The 25,278-nt window shown below is 45.7% G+C and overlaps 1 protein-coding gene across 8 annotated transcripts in view; it reads right to left on the reverse strand.

Moving 5' to 3' along the window:
• UTRN (utrophin) overlaps positions 1-25,278 on the reverse strand; it is a 1,025,654-nt gene that overhangs the window by 224,137 nt on the left and 776,239 nt on the right. For 5 of the 8 annotated variants that reach the window (XM_075339517.1, XM_075339516.1, XM_075339515.1 and 2 more), the window contains 3 exons: positions 16,601-16,747; positions 8,181-8,259; positions 3,237-3,297 (listed from right to left, as the gene is read on the reverse strand). In XM_075339517.1, coding sequence (XP_075195632.1) covers positions 3,237-3,297; positions 8,181-8,259; positions 16,601-16,747 — 287 coding nt within the window. Of the gene's footprint in view, positions 1-2,097; positions 2,155-3,236; positions 3,298-8,180; positions 8,260-16,600; positions 16,748-25,278 lie in introns of all 8 variants that reach the window. The other 3 variants (XM_075339520.1, XM_075339514.1, XM_075339512.1) reach the window with 1 other exon arrangement.

Genomic DNA, 25,278 nt, shown 5'->3' on the forward strand with positions numbered 1-25,278 from the left:
GCTGGGAGTGTCTGTATACCCAGCTCCACGATTCTGCAATGTATTGTGTTTTGTCATACTTGGTATTAATTCAGTCCCTCATCTATATTAGTGTTTTTGGATCCCAGTAACATCAAAGTGCTAATATAGTGGGGGAGAGGCCGTTTGGTCTCAGGGTTTTTCCATATCAGACCTGCTGATATTTATTAGGGTTTTTACGGCTGCAGACAGTGCTCCTTCCTATCCTTTCCTATAAAGATAGTTTGGGCCTCACCTTTGCGGAACCTGTTTTTCTAGCTTTGTATTGTGTTTTCCTATATCACCGTAGTCTTTACATGTGGGGGGCTATCTATATCTTTGGGGATTGCTCTGAGGCAGATTAGCTTTTCTTATATTTCTATCTGTAAGAATATTTAGTTCTCCGGCTGTGTCGAGATGACTAGGTCATCGTAGGCTCGTCCCACGGCTACTTCTAGTTGTGTGTCAGGATTAGGTCTCCAGTCCGTTAAGGTTCCAGCCACTCTGGTTACTTTTTGCGTTTCCGCATTTTTTGATCCTCCTCGGTCCCTGAATCATAATAATAATAATAATGCTGTGGAATATAATGGTACTATGTAAGTAAAATAAATATTATGAAATTGAAATTATTCTCTAATCATTAAGCAGAAAATTCACCCAGTCATACTGCCTATGCAAAGAGCATGGAGGCATATATGCCCAGGGTGGGAGGAGGCCCCCTCTATGCCACAATGGGTTATCTGTAGAATCATTGTCCTATGTGTGAATGATATTTTTCAGGCTTGTGCCCAGTTTATCAGATGTTCTCATGCGCATATAGGATGTGCAAGTTGTGTGTCCTATGTGTGAGTGGTGCTTGTAAGACTATTGGCCTATATGTGGGTTGTGCTTCACATGTCCCATGTGTTTCTAGCATTTGTATGTGTGACTGACGTGTCCTATTTGTTAGTGGCATGTGACTGGACATGTTTCCAGCACAAGAGAAGAGCTTGTGTATCATGAGTGTGTCACAGCCTGATGTGATCTTGGGGCGATCTGGGATCAGAAGCTCACAGCGCATGGATTGCAGATCTGCATTAGTGTACCCTGACTTGGAGCGTATTTAATTCCATCCTGTACTGAAGGGGTTAAGGTGCATTTCTATCCTGCAGTGATCTAAAAGGTAGTTATAACCTCAGCTGCAGCCTCTCTCTTCTACTATAAATATCTGCTCCTCACTCCTCCGTATGCCAACTATAGCCCATACTTATGCTGACCATGCTACAGAAGCTCGTCGCTGTATAGCTGTGTTGTTGTTACTATTGCAGGAGCAAAGTTTCCTACAGAAAAAAACAAGGAGTGGATCTTTTGTGTCTTTACCCACCTGTTTGTCTTACCTTCCTTCTGTTGCCTTATTGTAGTAGCGAGACTAGCGTCTCACTACCCTTCACTAGTCAGGGTGAGTTCAGGGCCAGTGAGGGCCTAGATACAGGACCGGTCTACGGATATTAGGGAGTGCAGGGATCAGTCTCAGGTGAGTGTGAGGAGGTGATGTTGCTCCCCTCTCCTTAGCACCAGGGCCTACCGTTGTATTGTTTCTCTGGTGCACACTTTGTGTTGCTTCGCTCACCAGGGGTCCTCCCCTCTCCTGGCGTGGCACTACCCTGGTGTCATTCACTGAGAGTCCCCTTGTTCTTGGCATGACACCTGTAGTTACATCATGACATTGTGTGGCATATATCTCATGTGGACCAAACAATACATAGAAGATAATCCATGAGTGGTGTATGATTAGCGCATGTGTTAAGAGAGCATGGTACATCTGTGGTGTGTTTTATATGCAATATCACGGTTTGGGATTTGTGTCAGACATGACACACGTCTCTATGAGTTCTGCTGTTTCATAAATCAAGTTCTTTTCCCATTAGTACCAGCTCTGGTCTAAAAAAAACTAATCTCTTTGTGTCCTATATGCAAATAACTGACTCTTTAATTTAATTTTTTTATGCATTTTTAGTCTTTTGCTTGATTTTGCAACCCTTAAAATTGTTTTTATTTGTTGAAATATACCACTGAAAAAGCATGCTTTTAGGTTACATGCACACACTGTGCTCTTCTTACCTGTTCCTAGATTGCAACCTTGGAGTCAAAGGCTTGCAGCAATCTTCACTGGAAGAACTTTTAGATTCAAAGAAACCACTTACTTCTCTTTACAAGAATATCAACCTTATCAACAACTAATCTACTATTTTATTAATCTTGCTCCTACATTTAAGCAGTGAGTGGCTATCAAGACAATATATAAGTAAACAAAAAAAAAATCAAAGATTGCCCAGTAGGAAACACAATGAGCAAGCAACCTTAGAGAAACAAAGTTCAGCTACATCTCCTCCTCCCCCTCCCATTTACTGTTTTACCCTAGTCAACAGGTTGTAGAAACTAAAGGCCCAGTCACACACAACGACTTACCAGCGATCCCGAAAACGATGCGACCTGATAGGAATCGCTGGTAAGTCGCTGGGAGGTCGCAGGTGAGATGTCACACAGTCAGATCTTACCAGCGATACAGGAACAATACAGGTCTCAGTAGCAACCTGTATAACGATCTCAGCAGTCACTGTGACCCTGTCACACAGTGTCAAACAAAGCGATGTGTCCTGCCCAGCAGGACATCGCCTTTGAAGAAAATGGCCTGGACCATTCGGCAACGACTAGAGATCTCACAGCAGGGGCCTGATCGCTGGTAGGTGTCACACATAACAAGATCGCTAACGGGATCGCTACTGCGTCACGGAAACCGTGACTCAGCTGCGATCTCGCTAGCGATCTCGTTATGTGTGACGGTACCTTAAGCAGGTTTCTAAAATTTTACTGACATGCTGTAGGAAGGTCAAGAGTAACTACAAGCTACTGGAAAGTGGAAAATATAAGTATTATGCCTTTTCAAATATATTTTTAATTCCCTATGTAATTGCGTTAGCATGAATTGCGTTTCTATATGTTCCTATAGTTAACAGCTTGTACATTTAAATCAATAAGTAATGGATACATTACATTATACAGTACACTTTTAATTTTTTATATTTTTTTTAAGTATGGTACCTTGTCATTTGATCTACTTTTCAAAATTAACGCAGAGAAAACAATCATTAGACACATGTAAATTAAGACCCCAGCATCACACGTCTTTAGCCACATGATACATGATCACACACCAATAACAAAAACAACAAAGCGTAATCAATATGAAGACAACTTACTTAATGTAGTAGGGCACTTTGTTTAGTGAAACGGATCGTTGCCATGGAAGCTGTACTGAAGCTAGAAGTAAGAAAAGTAAAAGAACTATTAGACATTAAGGCATAAAACCAAACAAAAAAATGATAACATAACATATACGGTAAAATAACCTAAGTAGGTAATAGAATAGATTTTAAATTTTTTTTATTATAAATTAAGTTCAAATGATCAAGAAAGAAATGTAAAAAGACAATAAAAACATACCAAGAGAATTAATTTATAAGGAATCTAATGTAAAATTCTGCATTCATATACAAATTAAAATAAAATGTAACACTCCTTGTTGTCAGAGTAGTAAGATGTGCTTCCATGAGACTGCATTTGTCAATCTGCACCAAGAATTTAAAGGGGAGCTGTCAGTAAGATCTATATGGACATGTACGTTGTCACGCTGTCAGATGTGGACCCACTGCACTATGACCAGGCTTATTCTGAAGGGGTGTGACAAAGTGTCTACCGGGTCTTCACCAGAGCGTCAGATCGTGAGGATGGCCTAGGCTCCCGGTAAACACCAGGTACCACTCACGAGCAGTCCCTGGTATTGCAGCAGCTGACCGGAAGGACAGAGAGGCAGGTACAGGAGGGCAGGCAGGAGGGAGTTGGAAAAGCAAGCAGGAGTCAGTACTGAAGGCTAGCAGGATGCAGACAGTTACAGTAGCGGGAACTTGGACACAGTAGGAACCTAATTGCTCAGGCACCACCCCACTAGGGAAGGTGTCTTAAATACTCTGACTCCCAGCCATAGACTAGGCATACTTTAGGGTGTGCGTGTTGTCCCTTTCAGAGGCTAAAAGGGGCATGATAACATGATTTCCATGCGTCAGCATCACTGCAGCTAATGGAAATCTTCGACATGAGCATGGCTCATTTTGGCTGCGTCAGTGCACTTCAGAAGCAGGGTGGACACTTCCCGGCTTCATTAGGTGCACTGCGAATGACCGGAAGTTAAGAAGACTGCTCACGTAAACCTCTTCTGAACTTCCGGTCATGCACAGTGTACCTTAATGAAATTGGCAAGCGTACACCAGGTTTCAAAAGTGCACTGAAGCGGCCAAAATGACCCTGCAAATGACCATGCACGAGATTTCCAGGAGCTGGCGGTGATGCCGGCTTGTGGAAATCTCGTTATCCCTCCCACAGTGGCGTGATAACATGGAATAAGGGCTGGCTAGTCTGGGGAAACAACGGCCCTTCGACTAGTCAAGGCCATAATTAGCATAAGAACAGCAAGGTTTATAAGTCGTTTTTTTAAACATTCATATTAGTGAATAGCATTAAACAGGGCTGGTTTTGCAGTGAATTTGGGCACAAAGGTTACAATACTGCTGGGTTGGAGGGAAGAGGGGACCTGACAGGTTCCCTTTAAGTTGCCATGGGCTTATTACAATGCCAGTGCAAGGCATTCACTGTGTGCATTCTAATTATAGGGTTCACACCCTTTATTCTTCTCTTAAGCTGGGTTTACACACTGAGACTTTCTAGCGATCCAACCTGCGATCTCAACCTAGCCGGGATCGCTACAAAGTCTCTGGTGAGCTGTCAAACAGGCAGACCTGGCCAACGACCTAACAGCGATCCGAACCTGCAGAACGACTAGCTGGTCGTTGGGGACGTGTCAAAAAAGCAGGTGAACTTCACCCGACTTCATTTAATGCCGCGCGGCTCTGTGTGCCGTGTAAATAAATAAATAATTAAAAAATCCGGCGTGCGGTCCCCCCCTATTTTAATACCAGCCAGATAAAGCCATACGGCTGCAGGCTGGTATTCTCAGGATGGGGAGCCCCACGTTATGGGGAGCCCCCCAGCCTAACAATATCAGCCAGCAGACGCCCAGAATTGCCGCATACATTAGATGCGACAGATCTGAAACTGTACCCGGCTCTTCCCGATTTGCCCTGGTGCGTTGGCAAATCGGGGTAATAAGGAGTTATTGGCAGCCCATAGCTTCCAATAAGTCCAAGATTAATCATGTCAGGCGTCACCCCGAGATACCTTCAATGATTAATCTGTAAATTACAGTTAAAAAACACACACCCGAAAAATCCTTTATTAGAAATAAAAAACACTAACAAATTCCCTCATTACCAATTTATTACCCACAACAAAGCCCTCCTTGTCCGGCGTAATCCACGGTCCTCCAGCGTCGCATCCAGCTCTGCTGCATGCAGGTGACAGGAGCAGCAGAAGACACAGCCGCTCCTGTCACCTGCACGCAGCTAATGAAGAGAGCCGTGTGATCGGCTGAGCTGTCACTGAGGTTACCTGGATCCAGCGGTGGATGCAGCGGTGGCCGCGGGTAACCTCAGTGACAGTTCAGCTGATCGCGTTACTCACCTCATTTGCTGGTGATTTCCCCCCCTCTCTCATACTCACCGATCCCCGATCACCGACGCTGCACGGCGTTCACACTACTCCGGCGGCTTTTCCTTTTTTGAAAAAGCCGGCCGCTCATTAAACAATCTCGTATTCCCTGCTTTCCCCGCCCACCGTCAAATGTGATTGGTTGCAGTGAGACACGCCCACACGCTGAGTGACAGCTGTGTCACTGCACCCAATCACAGCAGCCGGTGGGCGTGTCTATACTGTGCAGTAAAATAAATAAATAAATAATTTAAAAATCCGGCGTGCGGTTCCCCCTATTTTAATACCAGCCAGATAAAGCCATACGGCTGCAGGCTGGTATTCTCAGGATGGGGAGCCCCACGTTATGGGGAGCCCCCCAGCCTAACAATATCAGTCAGCAGCCGCCCAGAATTGCCGCATACATTAGATGCGACAGTTCTGGGACTGTACCCGGCTCTTCCCGATTTGCCCTGGTGCGTTGGCAAATCGGGGTAATAAGGAGTTATTGGCAGCCAATAGCTGCCAATAAGTCCTAGATTAATCATGTCAGGCGTCTCCCTGAGATTCCTTCCATGATTAATCTGTAAGTGACAGTAAATAAACACACACACACCCGAAAAAATCCTTTATTAGAAATTAAAAACACAAACACATTCCCTCATTACCAATTTATTACCCACAACAAAGCCCTCCTTGTCCGGCGTAATCCACGGTCCTCCAGCGTCGCATCCAGCTCTGCTGCATGCAGGTGACAGGAGCAGCAGAAGACACAGCCGCTCCTGTCACCTGCACACAGCTAATGAAGAGAGCCGTGTGATCGGCTGAGCTGTCACTGAGGTTACCTGGATCCAGCGGTGGATCCAGCGGTGGCCGCGATTAACCTCAGTGACAGCTCAGCTGATCGCGCTACTCACCTCATTTGCTGCGTGGAGCTGACCGGAGCGGCGGTGAGTAGCGCGATCAGCTGAGCTGTCACTGAGGTTACCCGCGGCCACCGCTGCATCCACCGCTGGATCCAGGTAACCTCAGTGACAGCTCAGCCGATCACACGGCTCTCTTCATTAGCTGCGTGCAGGTGACAGGAGCGGCTGTGTCTTCTGCTGCTCCTGTCACCTGCATGCAGCAGAGCTGGATGCGACGCTGGAGGACCGTGGATTACGCCGGACAAGGAGGGCTTTGTTGTGGGTAATAAATTGGTGATGAGGGAATTTGTTAGTTTTTTTATTTCTAATAAAGGATTTTTCGGGTGTGTGTTTTTTTAACTGTAATTTACAGATTAATCATGGAAGGTATCTCGGGGAGACGCCTGACATGATTAATCTAGGACTTATTGGCAGCTATGGGCTGCCAATAACTCCTTATTACCCCGATTTGCCAACGCACCAGGGCAAATCGGGAAGAGCCGGGTACAGTCCCAGAACTGTCGCATCTAATGTATGCGGCAATTCTGGGCGGCTGCTGGCTGATATTGTTAGGCTGGGGGGCTCCCCATAACGTGGAGCTCCCCATCCTGAGAATACCAGCCTTTAGCCGTATGGCTTTATCTGGCTGGTATTAAAATTGGGGGGGACCTCACGCCGGATTTTTTAATTATTTATTTATTTATTTTACTGCACAGTATAGACACGCCCACCGGCTGCTGTGATTGGGTGCAGTGACACAGCTGTCACTCAGCGTGTGGGCGTGTCTCACTGCAACCAATCATATTTGCCGGTGGGCAGGGAAAAGCAGGGAATACGAGATTGTTTAATGAGCGGCCGGCTTTTTCAAAAAAGGAAAAGCCGCTGGAGCAGAGTGAATGCTGTGCAGCGCCGGTGATCGGGGATCGGTGAGTATGAGAGAGGGGGGGACACTTCAGTCACTCGGGGGATTAGCGGTCACCGGTAAATCCTTCACCGGTGACCGCTAATCAGGACGCTACACAGACAGAGCCGCGGAGTCGCTGGAAAGTCCCCTTTACACACTGAAACTTGCTGCACAGCGGGAAACAAAGGACCTAGGAATGGTCCTGAACGATTTGTAGCGATCACAACTTCACAGCAGGGGCCAGGTCGCTGATAGGTTCCACACACTGCAATGTCGCTGGGGAGGTCGCTGTAACGTCACAAAACCGGTGACGTTCCAGCGATGTCGTTTGCGATGTTGCAGTGTGTAAACCCAGCTTTAGAGACTCATTGCTTTACCAAGGAAGGTCACTGAAATTTGATCTGAAAATTCAATAGACTTTGAAGTTTATTTGATGCAGTTTGAATTTCCTGGCCAAATTCAAGTGAACTGCCAAATTTCAATATTGGATTATCACTAGGGTATTGGGTTAGAGAAACCATTTTTAGATAGTCTTTGGTGAACTAAGTGTAATAACGGGGGAAGTATTCCTTCCGTACACGACCCTTCTCTATCTGCCACATTGAATCGTGACCACAAAGAGAGTCATCTTTGATAGGGAATGATTGTATTTTGATGCTATAGGACATATTCTGAACATCACAATAAAACAGTAGATGTGACCATATACCCAAGCTAAAAGTAAGCATATGGTCGAATTTACATCTTTAACTTACTGGACAAGAAGTGTTGAGATGCAGGGCCAAAATCCCGATGTGCTTCTTGAAGTTGCTTAAGACGTTCTTCAACTGCAGCCTAGAAAGCCACCAACAACTCATTATGAGTGAAGAATTTATTCAACATAGTTAAAGTGTACCTATTGTTTTATATTTTAATATTTAGTCTCTTCCTAAGGCCGGGGCCACACGAGGCACTAATGCGATCCTCGCATGACACTCGGCTCACGCTGGCAGTACAGCAGAGCCAAGTGTCATGCGAGTGTCTCTGCGACTGAGGTCCGACTGTGCGAGTGGACCTCAGCTGCGGGGGGTGGGCCAGAGTTGAGAAGGGGAGGGAGAGATTTATCTCCCTCTCTCCTCCGTAGCCGGCTATTGTGATACTCGCTCTGCACGCGCGGTACACCGGTGTACCGCGAGTGCAGTGCGATATTTATCTCGCCCCATACACTTGAATGGGTGCGAGAGAAAGATTCTCGCATTACAATTGCAGCATGCTGCGATTGTTTTCTCGGTCTGATTAGGGCTGAGAAAATAATCGCTCATGTGCACTGACACACAGGCTAATATTGGTCCGAGTGGAATGCGATGTTTTATCGCACTCCACTCGAATCGTTTTTCTCGCTGTGTGGCTTAGGCCTAACATGTGAAGAATGGTGAGGGTCCTGGTCCTGAGACCCCCATCAATCGCTCCGAAAGCAGCTTAAGGCTATGTGCGCACATGTGCGCTCTGCAGCGCACCTAAAAGGTGCGCTTCAGAGCGCAGCTGAAAAGCTCCGTTCTGAAGCACATGGTGCCGGTGAGAACGTGCGCTCTGCATGCAGCACCTGCCATAGACAGAGCAGGGGCTGCCGGCAAAGCGCACAGAAGAAGTGACATGTCACTTCTTAGAACGCTCGTTTCGGGCAGCAGCCGAAGCGCTGTGCTCTAAGATGCCACGTGCGCACGGCACCTGCACAATCTCCATAGATTGTGCAGGGGACGCAGGATGCATGCAGTTACGCTGCGCTACAAAGCGCAGCGTAACTGCATGAATTACGCACACGTGCGCAGATAGCCTTATAGTGCACTAATCAGCAGACAGAAGCACTGAGCTCCTGCATAAACACACATACACAGGGCAATATACAGGTTTAATGGAAAGTCTTTATTATGTTTTTTATTGAGCCGCTCTGTGTGCAGGTTAATGCAGGAGCTCAATGCTCCTATCTGCTGATCAGGACAGTTTTTGAAATAATCAGTGGTGGTCTCAGTACCTGGACCCCAACTCATCTGCTGCACATGTTGGAAAAAGACTACATTTTAAATTAAACAATAGATACAGGATTTAACGTTTTTTTCAATGACAAACATGCCATAATGCAGAAGATATCCCAATGCAGAAAAGTGTGACTCTACTATGAATTATATAAATTAAATGGCTTTTATGATCTTAAAGGGAATCTGTCAGCAGGATCAACCCTCGTAAGCTGTCTATATGGTCATTTAGGTAATAGAAAGTTGAATAAAACAATACCTTCACATCTGTAGTGATCTGTGAGAAATCCACGTTTTTCTTACTATGTAAATGAGCTATTAAAATCTATGGGCTGGACACAGATCTCCAAGAGAATCTGCCTCCAGGACTTGTTTTAAATAAAAAGGGTGAGTTACCAATGTGAGACATGTAGATCAGGAGAGCAGACTATCAGTCATTACATGTCTCACAGTGGTAACACCCTCTTTGATTTATAAAAAGCTCTGGAGGCAGATTCTCAGGGGGGATCTATATTTAACCTACAGTTCATTTACATATTAGGAAAAACATGAATTTCTCAGGAATATGACATAGGATCACAGATATCAAGGTATCATTTTATTAAACTTTCTATGACCTACATGTCAAGATAGATGACTTAGGAGGGTTGATCGTACTGACAGATGTCCTTCAACTTTCTGCGTCATCAAATCTTATGTGTTATTTTAGATATGCTATGTCTGTTTTTTAATATGTAAAGGATAAAATAAAACTATCCAATGATAATGTGGATGTGATAAGCTCTAAAACCAAAAATACTAAGAAATTCCATTATTTTTTAGTAAAAGGATTGAACAGACAATGTAAGTACTATAGAATAAAAACAGAATACACATAACTGTCCATTGTAGAATACATGTCATATTAGCTGGAGTTGATTGATTGTTGCACACTCAAAATTTCCTTTATAGAGTCCCAAATTTGCTTAGTTCCCCTCCCCCATCCCACTATTATTAGAAAATGCCTGCGACTTTACAGCTGAAATCCCTGTCCTCTGCTCAGTCAGCATCTCTTTGGGGACAAACTGTCCATCCCGTGAAAACTGGATTTGTTTTAATCAACATTTTGCATGGGTGGCAATAAAGCCGATTTTTCTTCTGCCAAGTTCTGCAGCTCTCAATAACGGCAGCATGATTTATGGAGTTACACCACCGCTTACAAATTGCATCCAATATATGTATCACGGAGGTGCCAGGGAGCAACAGATAGATACGTAAAAATTACAAATTGAGAGTATCAAAGAAAAATAAAATCATGTCCCGGTGGGATAATTTGCTTCTAGCTGTGGAAAGAACGCTGACAGAAACAATTTAGCCCACACAAGGTCAGGATCTGCATTATTGAATATGTACTGTAAGGTCTAAAACAATATAAAGGCACACAAAACTAATTATTAGACTCTCCAGAAGTAATATATAAAAGAAAACTCTTGCGTTTTTTACATTTTACATAATGGTGTGTTCCCCAATGTATTTTAAATACACATTTATCATATATACGATAGCTATAAAAAGAATAAATGGATGGACTGGGCAGAAGGGTTATGAGCCCCCACCAGCCACTAAATTCATGGAATACTTGTAAGCCAGTTTAAAACATTGCAAAGCAGAGAAGCCTTTAAAGGGAATCTGTCAGCAGGATATTGCTATGGAATCTGAGGACAGCATGTTGTAGGGGTTAAAAACAAAAATCAACTATGCCTCTCTTATCAGGCTGTGTGCTTTTGTTTACTTTAACTAAAAGCTTTTTCATCCAAGTGATTATCATTGCTGTTCTACAATATCATGCGCAAAGATATCCGGCATGCCCCATCGTCTGATTGACACCTCACTGTGAATGTACAATCTCCATAGAGACCCTAGCGTGGGCAGGACAGCTCTCTCAGCTCTACTGCTCTGCTAAATTTAAACATTCCAATTGTGTTAGAATGGCTGCAGCCAGTAATGTAAGTGATACATCACTGGATTCAGGATCTCTTTGCCTACATCATGCTGGTCTCAGATGAGGCAGCAAAAACCTGCTGACAGATTCCCTTTAAAGAGATATTGCTACTCAGAACATACAGTCATGGCCAAAAGTTTTGAGAATGACACCAAAATTATATTTTCACATGATCTGTTGCCCTCTGGTTTTTAATTGTGTTTGTCTGATGTTTACATCACATACAGAAATATAATTGCAATCATATTATGAGTACCAAAAGGTTATATTGACAGTTAGAATGAGTTAATGCAGCAAGTCAATATTTGCAGTGTTGACCCTTCTTCTTCAGGACCTCTGCAATTCTCCCTGGCATGCTCTCAATCAACTTCTGGACCAAATCCTGACTGATAGCTTTCCATTCTTGCATAAGCAATGCTTGCATTTTGCCAGAATTTGTTGGTTTTTGTTTGTCCACCCATCTCTTGATGATTGCCCACAAGTTCTCAATGGGATTAAGATCTGGGGAGTTTCCAGGCCATGGACCCAAAATCTCTATGTTTTGTTCCATGAGCCATTTAGTGATCACCTTTGCTTTATGGCAAGGTGCTCCATCATGCTGGAAAAGGCATTGTTGGGTGCCAAACTGCTCTTGGACAGTTGGGAGGAGTTGCTCTTGGAGGACATTCTGGTACCATTCTTTATTCATGGCTGTGTATTTAGGCAAGACTGTGAGTGAGCCGATTTCCTTGGCTGAGAAGCAACCCCACACATGAATCGTTTCAGGATGCTTAATAGTTGGCATGAGACAAGACTGGTGGTAGCGCTCACCTCTTCTTCTCCTAATAAGCTGTTTTCCAGATGTTCCAAACAATCGAAAAGGGGATTCATCTGAGAAAATTACTTTACCCCAGTCCTCAGCAGTCCACTCCCTGTACCTTTTGCAGAATATCAGTCGGTCCCTGATCTTTTTTCTGGAGAGAAGTGGCTTCTTTGCTGCCCTCCTTGAAACCAGGCCTTGCTCAAGCAGTCTCCGCCTCACAGTGCGTGCAGAAGCACTCACACCAGCCTGCTGCCATTGCTGAGCTAGCTCGGCACTGCTGGTAGTCTGATCTCACAGCTGAAACAGTTTTAAGATACGGTCCTGGCATTTGCTGGTCCTTCTTGGGCACCCTGGAGCCTTTTTGGCAACAATGGAAGCTCTCTCCTTGAAATTCTTGATGATGCCATAGATTGTTGACTGAGGTGCAATCTTTGTAGCTGAGATACTCTTCCATGTTAGGCCATTTTTGTGCAGAGCAATGATGGCTGCACGTGTTTCTTTAGAGATAACCATGGTTAACTGAAGAGAAACAATGATACCAAGCACCAGCCTCCTTTTAAAGTGTCCAGTGGTGTCATTCTTACTTAATCATGACTGATTGATCGCCAGCCATGTCCTCATCAACACCCACACCTGTGTTAATGGAACAATCACTAAAGCAATGTTAGCTGCTCCTTTTAAGGCAGGAATGCAATGATGTTGAAATGTGTTTTGGGGGTTAAAGTTCATTTTCTTAGCCAATATTGACTTTGCAAGTAATTGCTGTTAAGCTGATCTGTTGTGAATCTTAGTTATGTTTTGGCTACTGGGAGGCTCCCTCTGGTGGCCAGGAATGGTTTGGACTTGGACCAGGTGTGTTGTGCAGTGGGTGTTTCCTTTGCTAACTCTCTGCTTATTTAAATCCTGGTCTGATTGCAGGCTGTTGCCGGATGTCAGTTGTTCTTTGTATCTCCAGCCTGCTTAATCCTGCTCTACACCACATCTTCCCCAGATAAGTGCTTGCTCTTTATTTATTGTCTGGTTCTTTTGTTTATCTGGGTTTGTCATTTGCTGTGGTTGGTTTCAGGTTATTTTCTTGCAGGGATTTTCCCCCTCATTGGATTGTTGGGGAACTCCCTGCAGTTCTGTGTGGAGTATAGCTCATTTGGGTCCATGTGTTTGTGGCTTGTTGACTTTGTTATGATTCTTGTTTTCTGTTGGTATGACAAGGGCACCTGGTATAGGACGGAGTTCAGATCGTGCGATCTGAGGGCCTTTTTGTACTATCAGGAAGTTGGTATTTTGCAGGGTTTTTCTCTGGCCACCATCAGTCCCTTTCCTGTCCTTTCCTATTTTAGTCAGCGGGGGCCTCACCTTTTGCTAATCCTGTCATCTACCTGTGTATTGTGTTTTTCCTATATCACCGCAGTCTTTGAATGTGGGGGGCTAGCTATTCTTGTCTATTTTCTGAGGCAGAGAGTTATTCATCTTTCCTACCTTTAGGATAGTTAGTTCTCCGGCTGGGTTCGCGGTGCACAGGATGTTAGTTCACCCCTCGGCTACTTCTAGTTGTGATGGTTAGTAAGGGGATGGCGGCCAGATTAGTTGCCAATGCTCTTGTCACCTTTTGCCAATGATTTGTGGTGGTCTTCCATGGTTCCGGATCATAACACTGATCACTCTTTATGACATTCTGCAGTATATGCAAATTGCCATTAGAAAAACTTAAGCAGTACACTTTGTAAAAATTAATATTTGTAGCATTCTCAAAACTTTTGGCCATGACTGTATATTATCAAAGCCACAGCTAGGTGACTCCACTAATCGAGACGTCAAGACTGGAGGCCTCATTCATTAAAGGGAAGCAATCACCAGGATTTTCATATATAACCTAAAGCTAGTGTTATACTGGCACTATCAGTTTGATTCTCTACATACCTGTAGTGGTCAGCTCAGATGTAACAAAGTGAATCTTTGTATAATATTTATACTAATTCTAGCAGAGGGAGGGGATAACTATGAATATATTATCTGCTCCAGTGCAACTGTCACTCTACAAGCAGCTGATTTTATAAACTTTACTTTTTTGGATTTCAAAACCTAAACATCCGAGCTGACCACTACAGGTATGTATAGAATCAGCCTGATAGTGCCAGTTTAGCACTGGCTTTAGCTTATATACGAAAATCCTGATGTTTGGTTCCCTTTAAAGAATTTGCTCCTGCTTTTTTGTGTTTAGATTTTAACCTCTGAAGTCTGTTTTTGATTTGGGCCAAATAGTTCTTTGAATTCACACCTTTTTATGCGTTTTTTTTTTCATGCCCATCATTCTGGGCATCATTTTTGTTATTGAGATGTTTGAGGCCGATTCATCCAAAGTGACTTGTTTAAACAGTTGCAAAATTTTTGTGCAGTTGTACTGTAGACCCCTTCCTTCCCCGGAGTGATATATTTTTAAGCCTTAAATTTTCCACAAATGTATGTGTTCCATGCAACATTTTAACAGAATGTATAACCCTTTGCTCTAAAAAAAAGCACCAAAAAAGTTATAAAAATAAAGAGCTGTTTTTATTGTAAGTAAAATTCATGAACCATGTACGCCATTTTGAAAAATTTGACGCCACAAATATGATCAAATGCTACAAGACAAGCAACTAAAGTTACTTAAAAAATGCAAAACGGTCCATGGAACTATGACATAAAGAAAACAATGTGTGAAATGAGGCCTACCTCTACTGATGTAAGAAAAAGCACCATGGCTTGATATTTTGTGATGATGAGACTACAATAACATTTAAATGGTTTTAAATGGAAGATACATTTACAGTAAAGTTTTCATTAATATAAAATTAAGTTTTTGTTCTCTGCCTACACACACTCAAAATGTACACTTAATTGGCATGGATATGCAAGGGTAAATTAGATGATTGATTTTGGAGTAAATATTAAAGAGGTTATCAGGGACTTTGATTATTTTTTCCTATGAGGCTAAGAACTTACAAACAAGTAGTTGCGAACTACTATTACTTGCCTGTACTGCCCATTGCCGATTTCTACTCAGAGTGGTCACAGATAGAGATGAGCAAACCTGTGAAAGTTTGGTTCGGCGGGGTAAGCTGGACCTTAGATAAAGTTTGCTTTGGAACTTGACCTGAACCTCATTGGAAGTCACTAATTGGGATGTTCGGGTCTCCACCCAAAGGTAGCCAGCCATAAATAGACACTTCTGGGGGAGGATGAGTGGTTTTTCTTGTACACCCTACATCTAATAGCACTGTTGTTACCCCACATTGCAAGCGTCTTGTACTGGGCCGAGCACCGAGCGTACCCGAGAACAGGGATGTTCGCGCGAGTGGTTTACATTCGTAAAGCACCTGAACTCTGAACTTGAACTGAATTCTTTAGTAAAGTCCGTGTTCAGTATGAACTCCGAACCTAACTTTTCAGGGTAACTATAGCCACGGACCATTTCTGCTGCTGATTATTCTGTTCTGTCGATGTGGTATCACTGCCAATGTCATGCTGAGAGACAGCTCCCCACAGTTAGGCAGTAGAGATGGCTGTCAATCAGCATGAAATAGGCAGTGATGCCCTATGGACAGAACAGAGAGAAAGAAGGCAATATGCCATTGACGTAATGTCACTAGATGCAGCAAAAGCATGGGCAGGAGCAGTAGATAATTAATGATTACTCTGAACCTGCAAAGTTGGATACCGGCAGAACAGGTAGGTGGTTAGCAACTACTTCCCTGCAAAATCTGAGCCCAATAGGGAAATATATGTAAAGTCCAATACAATATTGAACAAGCTACCTTAATTGGTTATTCTACTTCAAATATAATAGTGCATAGGTTCACAAACTTCTAACATAAACTGAGATATTGCTCACTCTACCTGACTCTAACAATGCCTATCCACCATTTCATGTTTTTTTCTTATCCAGCTGCAAAGGTGACAGCACGGCTACTGTATTCATAACTGCTGCAGCCAATCAATAGACTCAGCGTTTCTGCCAATGTAGACGGCACAACCTCAGTGATTGCCTGCAGTTGTTACAAGTACTGTAGATGAGATGTCACCGCTGCAAATGATTAAGAATGACTGGAGCATCTCTGGTCCTGAGAAGGGTGATCAAATGCTCAGTTTCTTGTTTCAAAAGTTTTTGGGTCTATGAAACCATTTGAAACATGACAAATTGTTCAATAAAGTGGAAAAGTACAGAATTTCCTACAGGCGCTGGAAAAATAATCTGAAATAGAAATGCACCAATCTCAGGCATTTCAAAATGTTTGCAAAATGTTATTCTTCACAACTATAATTAGTGTAATAAATAGTTACTTCACAGAAGCCGAGAGCCACATAAATGTCTAGTTTCTGTTTTACATGAAAAGACAGATATACCTGTAGGAGTTTCCACCTGATGTTCAGGTCATCCAGTTGGCGAGCATTTTTCGCAGATGGCTGAATGTCTAGAGCAGAGAGTTGACTAGCCACATCATTTACTGTCTGCACCTTCAAGCTGATGGGCGCAATTTCTTCTCCAAATGCCTGTCAAATAATAAAGTGCAAGTAGTTAAGACTTCAGTCAGGACTATGAAGTGGTCTCCTGCGCACAGAGTTAACTATTTCATACACATCAAATGTCAGAGTGAAATTTATATATTGCAAAACTCATACCTAAAATAGTGAGAGCCTCACCCATATGCTTAGATAAGGCAATATGAATAGGGGGATGTCCTTCTGAGACGTCCTTTTCAATGAAAGAATTAGAAGATCTATTATATAAAAAGATAGTTCTTAAGACCCATACACATTGGAGTCTGTGGGGCTCTTAAAGTGAACCTGTCAGGTGCAGCATGCACCCAGAACCACGAGCAGTTCTCGTTGCATATTGCTAATCCCTGCCTAACTGTCCCTGTATACGCCAGCATAGATAAAGAGATCTTTAGAAAAAGTATTTCTAAAAATCTTTTATGATATGCTAATGAGCGCAAGGACTAGTCGCAAGGGCGTTAGTTCCTGCACTCATTCCGCCCTCTTAGCATGTTAGTACGCCCACAGGGGCATGCGATCATGCTATTTAATTCAGCGTCACCAGCGGTGATGCACGTACCTGTGTCCGCTGTCACCACTGATCTGAATGCCTGACACTGTCGGTAATGCGCAGTATGAAGGTGTATGCGTCCCTGCTTCAGAAAGGTCTAGTGCGCATGGACTTCTGATCAGTCGTCACAGCGGACACAGGTACGCTTGGCACCACTGGTGATGCTGCATCGAATAGAATGTTAGAACGCCCCTGTGTGTGCTAACATGCTAAGAAAGAGGGCAGAATGGGCGCAGGAAGTAACACTATTGTGACTAGTCCCCACACTCATTAGCATATCATAAAAGATCTTTAGAAATACTTTTTCTAAAGATCTCTTTATCTATACTACTAGATACAGGGACGGTTAGGCTGGGATTAGAAATATGCCTCCAGAACTGCTTGTGATCCTGGGTTATTATTGCACCTGACAGGTTCCCTTTAAGAGCTATATTAAAGTCAGCAAAACACACAGCTTTTAGTGGACTTGACCAAGCATGGAATGTGTTTAATGATGTCTAAGAGAAGGTTGGCCATGGTGTTTTCTAGGATAAAAGCTGCTATCAGAAAGATCTGGTAGAAGCATATTCTGATTTCCCTATTAAAAACATGCATGCTCAGTAAAGGCGAGCATGAATGTGTATGGGGGAGTCTGACAGCAGCTTACTCTGTTTTCTCTATTGAAAGCAAATGCATATTCGGTATAGCAAAGCAATCATGTTTAGGGGGGAGTTTGGAGGCACAGCTGTCAAACACTAAGGAGTATGGACACTAACTCTTAGGGGTACTTTGCACGTTGCGACATGCCTACTGCGATATCGTCGGGGTCAAATCGAAAGTGACGCACATCCGGCGCTGGTAACGACGTCTCAACGTGTAAAGCCTAGATGCGCCGATAAACGATCGCAAAAGCATCGTAAATCGGTGATCTGTGTAGCGTTGGACATTTTCATAATGTCGCACCAATAGGAGATATGATGTTGTTCCTCGTTCCTGCGGCAGCACACATCACTGTGTCTGAAGCCGCAGGAGCGAGGAACATCTCCTTACCTGCCTCCACCGGCTATGCGTAAGGAATGAGGTGATGTTTAAGTCCCGCTCATCTCCGCCCCTCTGCTTCTATTGGCCGCCTGCCGTGTGACGTCGCTGTGACGCCGTATGGCGGGTCGCCGGCCAGAGCGACGTCACAGGGCAGGTAAGTGCGTGTGAAGCTGCCGTAGCAATAATGTTCGCTACGGCAGCTATCACAAGATATCGCATGTGCGACGGGGGCGGGTATTATTGAGCTCGGCATCGCTAGCATCGGATAGCGATGTCGCAGCGTGCAAAGTACCCCATAAAGCGAATCTGTCAGATGATACATGCTGCCCAAACTGTGGGCAAAATGTATCAGGTACTGGCTGTATGATCACAGACATGTATGTTTCACTCAGAAACACTGTGGTGTTTCACAGAAAAAAACTTTTCATAGCCGCTGGAGAGCAAGTTTCACAGGTGACTTGTCATAGGCGGGTCCCCGTAGTTTAGTGGTAACACAAGTAATAGTGGAAGGAACCAGCTTCTCTTCCTATACCTGACGCATATAAAGAAAAGGAAAAGATTGACTCTAACAATTGTAAAGGCCCCGTCACACACAGAGATAAATCTTTGGCAGATCTGTGGTTGCAGTGAAATCATGGACATATTGTTCCATTTGTACATGGCCACAAACCTGGCACTGATTGTCCACAATTTCACTGCAACCACAGATCTGCCGCAGATTTATCTCTGTGTGTGACAGGGCCTTAACAGTTGTACGAGACGGTCTCCATCTCTGACATACTCTCACCACCCATGGAAATATATTAGATTTCTTGAACTTTTAAATATGTTATAGACAACCAAATCCATAAAGATATACAAATAAGGCTCTTGTCATATGTCCATTTGTCATTCTTTTTCTCTACATTGTAGAACAGACAAACAGAAGTCATGCCCAAAATGAATCCGTTTGATAACTGAGGCTTATGGAAGCCGAGAGGTTTGTGCCCATTTTCAGAACGCCAGATACAGAATTTTTTCTTCAGTTCTAAAAACAGAATCCAAAACAGAAACCAGAAAGACCCCATGATAATCAATAGGGTCTCTCAGCCTCCTTTGGACATGAATTCCCTTTGTTCTTGAAACGGAACGAATGAAACTCCAAAATGGACCTGTGACCGCAGCCGAATAGAGTCCTCCATCCCCAATAGTTCTAGTTCTACGTTTTTCATGGAACGTTAGATCTATTTAATTTGTTTTTATTCACGTACTGTTATTTTTTAATGCTTCTATATATTTTCATAGACCAAAATTGCAGAACAGTAATAACAGTTTGATATTAAAAAAAAAAAGCAGACACAAATAATCTGAAAGCGCAGCAAGTGTTGTGAAGTATTATTAAATAAATACATCAGCCTGAACATTAAAAGCACAATCTCTTCTCTTACTTTATAGTATATCAGTGCTTCCCCACTACATTTATACCATTTACAACATCAAGGCTACAATTTGATCCTAGAGGAAATTACATTGCTCTAGATTGAAAAAGCCGCATTGGAGAGCTTGTTATGTATCTAAAATGCACTTGATTCACCCGGTCCCTGCTGTAGTCAGATACTGCAAATGCTATTTCTGAGATATTATTGAAGGCAAAATAGAATTTTGAAGTCACAAAACACCATAATCATATGAGTTTTTGATCTGGTGCTTGGGGCAACATATACCTTTGCTGTGCTCAATGAAAGGCATCACCGCTAGTCCCATGATCGGCTGTGTGTAGCTCCGGTGGTGGCCGGATGTACACATTGTACACAGCCGGAATAGTGGATCTACAGTACCTTGAAAAATAATTGATATTCTGTGAACTTTTTTAATTTTTTTCACATTACACCCACAAATTTAAATGTATTGTGAGGTAGCGTGGTCGGCTGCGCAGCAGAAGACACGGGATCCAGGCATCAAGGGTCACAGCACACGGTTTATTGCACAAACCACAAGTCCAATATAGCATAGACTTGTTTCTCCGGCAGATACACAGGGAGTTGTGTTCACTCCCTCACACACTAGGCAACCACGCCCATGTTTCTCTTTCCTTTAAAACCCTCCGTTCAGCCTGTAGGGAAACAGGATTAACCCTGGAGTTGCTTACTATACATGGAGGGAGCACAACCGGGGCGAGACGTACCGGCCGTCATGGACCAGCCCGGTCACAGTCTCACATACCCCCCCTCAGTTCAAGCGTGCGGGGTTGAACTCCCGCCATCAAACATGGGCCGCGGGACAAGGCATCGGCGTTGCCCTGCAACCTACCGGCCCGGTGTTCAACCGTAAAACAGAAGTTCTGCAGAGAAAGGAACCACCGGGTAACCCGGGCATTCCGTTCCTTGGCGGACCGCATCCAGACCAGCGGAGAGTGATCAGTCACCAAGCGAAACCGCCGTCCCAGCAGGTAATAGCGCAGGGACTCCAAGGCCCACTTAATCGCCAGGCACTCCTTCTCCACTACGCTGTAATTCCGCTCGGGAGGGGTGAGCTTCCTACTCAAGAAGGTGACGGGGTGTTCCTCCCCCTGAACCACCTGAGACAGCACTGCCCCCAGGCCGACCTCAGAGGCGTCAGTCTGTACTATGAACTCCTTCCGGAAATCAGGGTTGACAAGAACGGGCTGTCCGCACAGGACCCCCTTCAAGGCCCGGAAGGAGTCCTCGGCCTGCGGAGTCCAGCGCACCATGACGGACTTCTTGCCTTTGAGAAGGTCCGTCAAGGGGGCTGAAAGTCCCGCAAAATTCTTCACAAACCTCCTGTAGTACCCCACAATACCCAGGAAAGCCCTAACCTGCTTCGTGGTCAGGGGTCTAGGCCACTTCTGGATTGCCTCAACTTTGTTAATTTGGGGCTTAATCACTCCTTGGCCTATTACGTAGCCCAAGTAGCGGGCTTCCGTGAGTCCCAACGCACATTTCTTGGGATTGGCTGTCAATCCGACTGTTCTGAGCGCGTTCACCACCGCTTGTACCTGTTCCAAGTGGGCCTGCCACTCAGAGCTGTAAATAATGATGTCATCAAGGTACGCTGATGCATACGCCTGGTGGGGTTCCAGCACCAAGTCCATCAACCTCTGGAACGTGGCTGGAGCGCCGTGTAACCCAAAAGGCAGGACAACATAGTGGAAGAGACCCTCCGGCGTAACAAAAGCGGTTTTCTCCTTGGCGGACTCCGTCAGTGGCACCTGCCAGTACCCCTTGGTCAGGTCGAGCGTGGTGAAATATCGCGCCTGTCCCAGCCTATCAATCAGCTCATCCACCCGGGGCATGGGGTAGAGATTGAACTTGGATATTTTGTTCAATCTCCTAAAGTCATTGCAGAACCTTAAGGAGCCATCGGGTTTTGGTATTAGGACAATGGGACTAGCCCATTCACTCCGGGATTTTTCGATGACCCCTAGGCGTAGCATTGTCTTCACTTCTTCTGATATGGCTTGTCTTCGAGCCTCCGGTACCCGGTATGACTTCAGGCGTACCTTCTGGTGAGGCTCGGTGACAATGTCATGTCGTATCAGACTTGTCCTACCAGGCCGCTCGGAGAAGACATCGGGGTTCTGCTGAACCAGCCGTCTGGCCTCTCGCCTCTGTTGCTTGGTGAGGGCTTCTCCGATCCTTACTTCCGGTTCGTCCTCTCCGGAGGTCACTGGAGCCGGGAGTGAACGACCCGAAGAGGAGGGAGAAGGGGAATAATCAACCATCAGGCTTTCCCGTTCCTGCCAAGGTTTTAACAGGTTGACATGGTATATTTGTTCAGGTTTCCGCCTACCGGGCTGCAATACCTTATAGTTGACCACCCCGCTTCTTTCCTTTATCTCGTAGGGGCCTTGCCACTGAGCCAGGAATTTACTCTCCGCCGTGGGGATTAATACCAACACCCGATCTCCGGGTTTAAAGGTCCGCACGGTGGCTTGTCTATTGTAGCGGCCGCTTTGCGCGGCCTGAGCCTCCTGTAAATGCTCCTTCACAATTGGCATGACCGCGCTTATGCGGTTCTGCATTCCTAAAATGTGTTCAATCACACTTTTATGGGGGGTGGGCTCCTGCTCCCATGTTTCCTTTGCCAGGTCCAACAATCCCCGGGGATGTCGCCCGTATAACAACTCAAAAGGCGAAAACCCCGTGGATGCCTGTGGCACCTCTCGGATGGCAAACATCAAATAGGGAAGCATCATATCCCAGTCTTTCCCGTCTTTGGTAATCACCCTTTTGAGCATGGTTTTCAGGGTTTTATTGAAACGCTCCACTAAACCGTCCGTTTGAGGATGATACACAGACGTACGCAACTGCTTGATCTGGAGTAGCCGGCATAGCTCTTTGGTCACTTTAGACATGAATGGGGTCCCCTGATCTGTAAGGATCTCCTTGGGCAACCACACCCGGCAGAACACAGCAAACAACTCCCGAGCTATAAGCTTTGCTGCAGTATGTCTGAGAGGTATCGCCTCTGGATACCGGGTGGCATAGTCAACGATCACTAGGATGTGTTGCTGCCCTCGAGCGGACTTTACGAGGGGCCCCACCAGATCCATCCCTATCCGTTCAAAGGGGACTTCTATAATGGGTAACGGTACCAACGGACTGCGAAAGTAGGCCAGGGGTGCGGTAAGCTGACACTCCGGGCAGGTTTCACAGAACCGTTTTACCTCCCCAAAGACCCTGGGCCAATAGAACCTTTGCAATATTTGCTCCTGCGTTTTCTTGACCCCTAGGTGGCCACTCATCAGGTGTTTGTGAGCCAAGTCGAGGACCCGCCGGCGATACGGCTGGGGCACCACCAACTGCTCTACCCCCACGCCCCGTATTTCATCTACCCGGTAGAGTAAATCCTGCTTAAGAGCGAAATGGGGGTACCTTACCTGGGCACCGGGCAGCTGTGCCACCCCGTCAACCACTGTCACCCGACTCCGGGCATGTATTAATGTAGGGTCCTGGAGTTGGGCGGTCCCAAACGTATCCGGGGACGCCTCCAACTCCGGGATGGGCTCGACCATCTCAGCCTCTCCTGCCAATACCTCTAGGGGCGACCTATCGGGTTCACATTCTGTCCCTATCAGGGGGACCCCTACGGCAGGCGTCCCGGATTCGGGACTGTCGGGCTCAGGTCCCGGACTGTCCAATACCTGAAGGGACTTAGGAGGCCCCTTCCATAGAGTCCAAAAATACGGCAGATCCCTTCCTAGGATCACGTCATAGGGAAGAGAGTTCATAAGTCCCACCTCATGTTGCACCTGTCCGCAGGGTGCTGTGATGGTGACAACCCCCGTGGGATAGTCTCGGCGTTCCCCATGTATGCAAACCACCCCCACGGTACGTCCTGTGGCCTTTATGTTAGCCCTTAGGGTTGATCGCACAAGGGTCACTAAGCTTCCGGAATCCAACAAGCCTGTAACCGGACATCCATTAACCTGTATTTGGCACAAGTGGGGCGCAGTCTCCGGGGAGACAAGGTCTGCGGTATACACCGCCTGAGCATACATTGAACCCCGCCGGGTAACCCCACAATCCATGGGCTCCGTGGTGAGTGGACACTGAGCTTCCATATGTCCCACCCGCTGGCACCGCCAACATCTAATAGGGAAGGTAACCCCCTTGACGAGTTGTCGTTTAGGGTACATGGCCTTCCGGACCTCAGGGACGGCGGGCGCGGCCTCAGAAGGGACGGTAGTGGTCTCCCGCACCGGTGTCAGCGGTGGGTCCTTGGCCCGAGGCTTGGAGGGGCCGGACCGACGGGCGGCACGCAAAGTCTCAGTGTCCCGTATCAAGTCCTGCGTAGCCACATGCCGCTCCACCAGGCCCACTAATTGGTCCAGGGTACTTGGGTCGCCCTGTCCCACCCACCGTTGAATGGTGACGGGTAAAGTGCGCACAAAGCGATCAACCACTACCCTTTCCACCATTTGCGCAGGGCTCAGAATGTCAGGCTGCAACCACTTCTTTACCAGATGCAACAAGTCATAGGCTTGGGAGCGTACGGGTTTGGCTTCCTCATAGAACCACTGATTTACCCGCTGAGCCCGTACATAGGTATTCACCCCCAACCGAGCAAGTATTCAGGGTCAGGGTCGCATAGTCTATGGCGTCCTCGGTACAGAGGTCCAGGTACGCTTTTTGGGGCTCCCCCGTCAGATAGGGCGACAATACCTCAGCCCACTGGGGGGTCGGCAGCTTTTCCCGCTCGGCCACCCGCTCAAACACCGCCAGGAACGCTTCCACATCATCCCCCGGGGTCATCTTTTGCAACGCTTGTCTCACCGTTTTCCGGACGCTGCCGTCGTCACCCGGTCCCGGGGTGGTTGCTGCCGGTCCGGCACGGATCGCCTTGGCCAGGAGAACCATCTGTTCTTGGTGCCTTTGCTCCTGACGTGCATTGGCCTGAACCAGCTGCTTAAGTATGTCCTCCATGGCGTCGCCGGGTTTGGGCTGTAGTATAGCTGCTTGAATCCAGGACATGTGCTACCGGGACACCAGGAACGGAAGCTACACCTCACCGGGCTGGCATGCCCGCATTCTCCACCATATGTGAGGTAGCGTGGTCGGCTGCGCAGCAGAAGACACGGGATCCAGGCATCAAGGGTCACAGCACACGGTTTATTGCACAAACCACAAGTCCAATATAGCATACACTTGTTTCTCCGACAGATACACAGGGAGTTGTGTTCACTCCCTCACACACTAGGCAACCACGCCCATGTTTCTCTTTCCTTTAAAACCCTCCGTTCAGCCTGTAGGGAAACAGGATTAACCCTGGAGTTGCTTACTATACATGGAGGGAGCACAACCGGGGCGAGACGTACCGGCCGTCATGGACCAGCCCGGTCACAGTCTCACAGTATGTTATTGGGATTTTATGTGCTATATCAAGACTAAGCCCGTATTTGTGAAGTGTGAAGGAAATGATACTTGATTTCTAAATATTATAAAATAGTACCACC

Source organism: Anomaloglossus baeobatrachus, chromosome 3 (assembly GCF_048569485.1).
Source record: "Anomaloglossus baeobatrachus isolate aAnoBae1 chromosome 3, aAnoBae1.hap1, whole genome shotgun sequence".
In the NCBI taxonomy this organism is placed as follows: Eukaryota; Metazoa; Chordata; class Amphibia; order Anura; family Aromobatidae; genus Anomaloglossus; species Anomaloglossus baeobatrachus.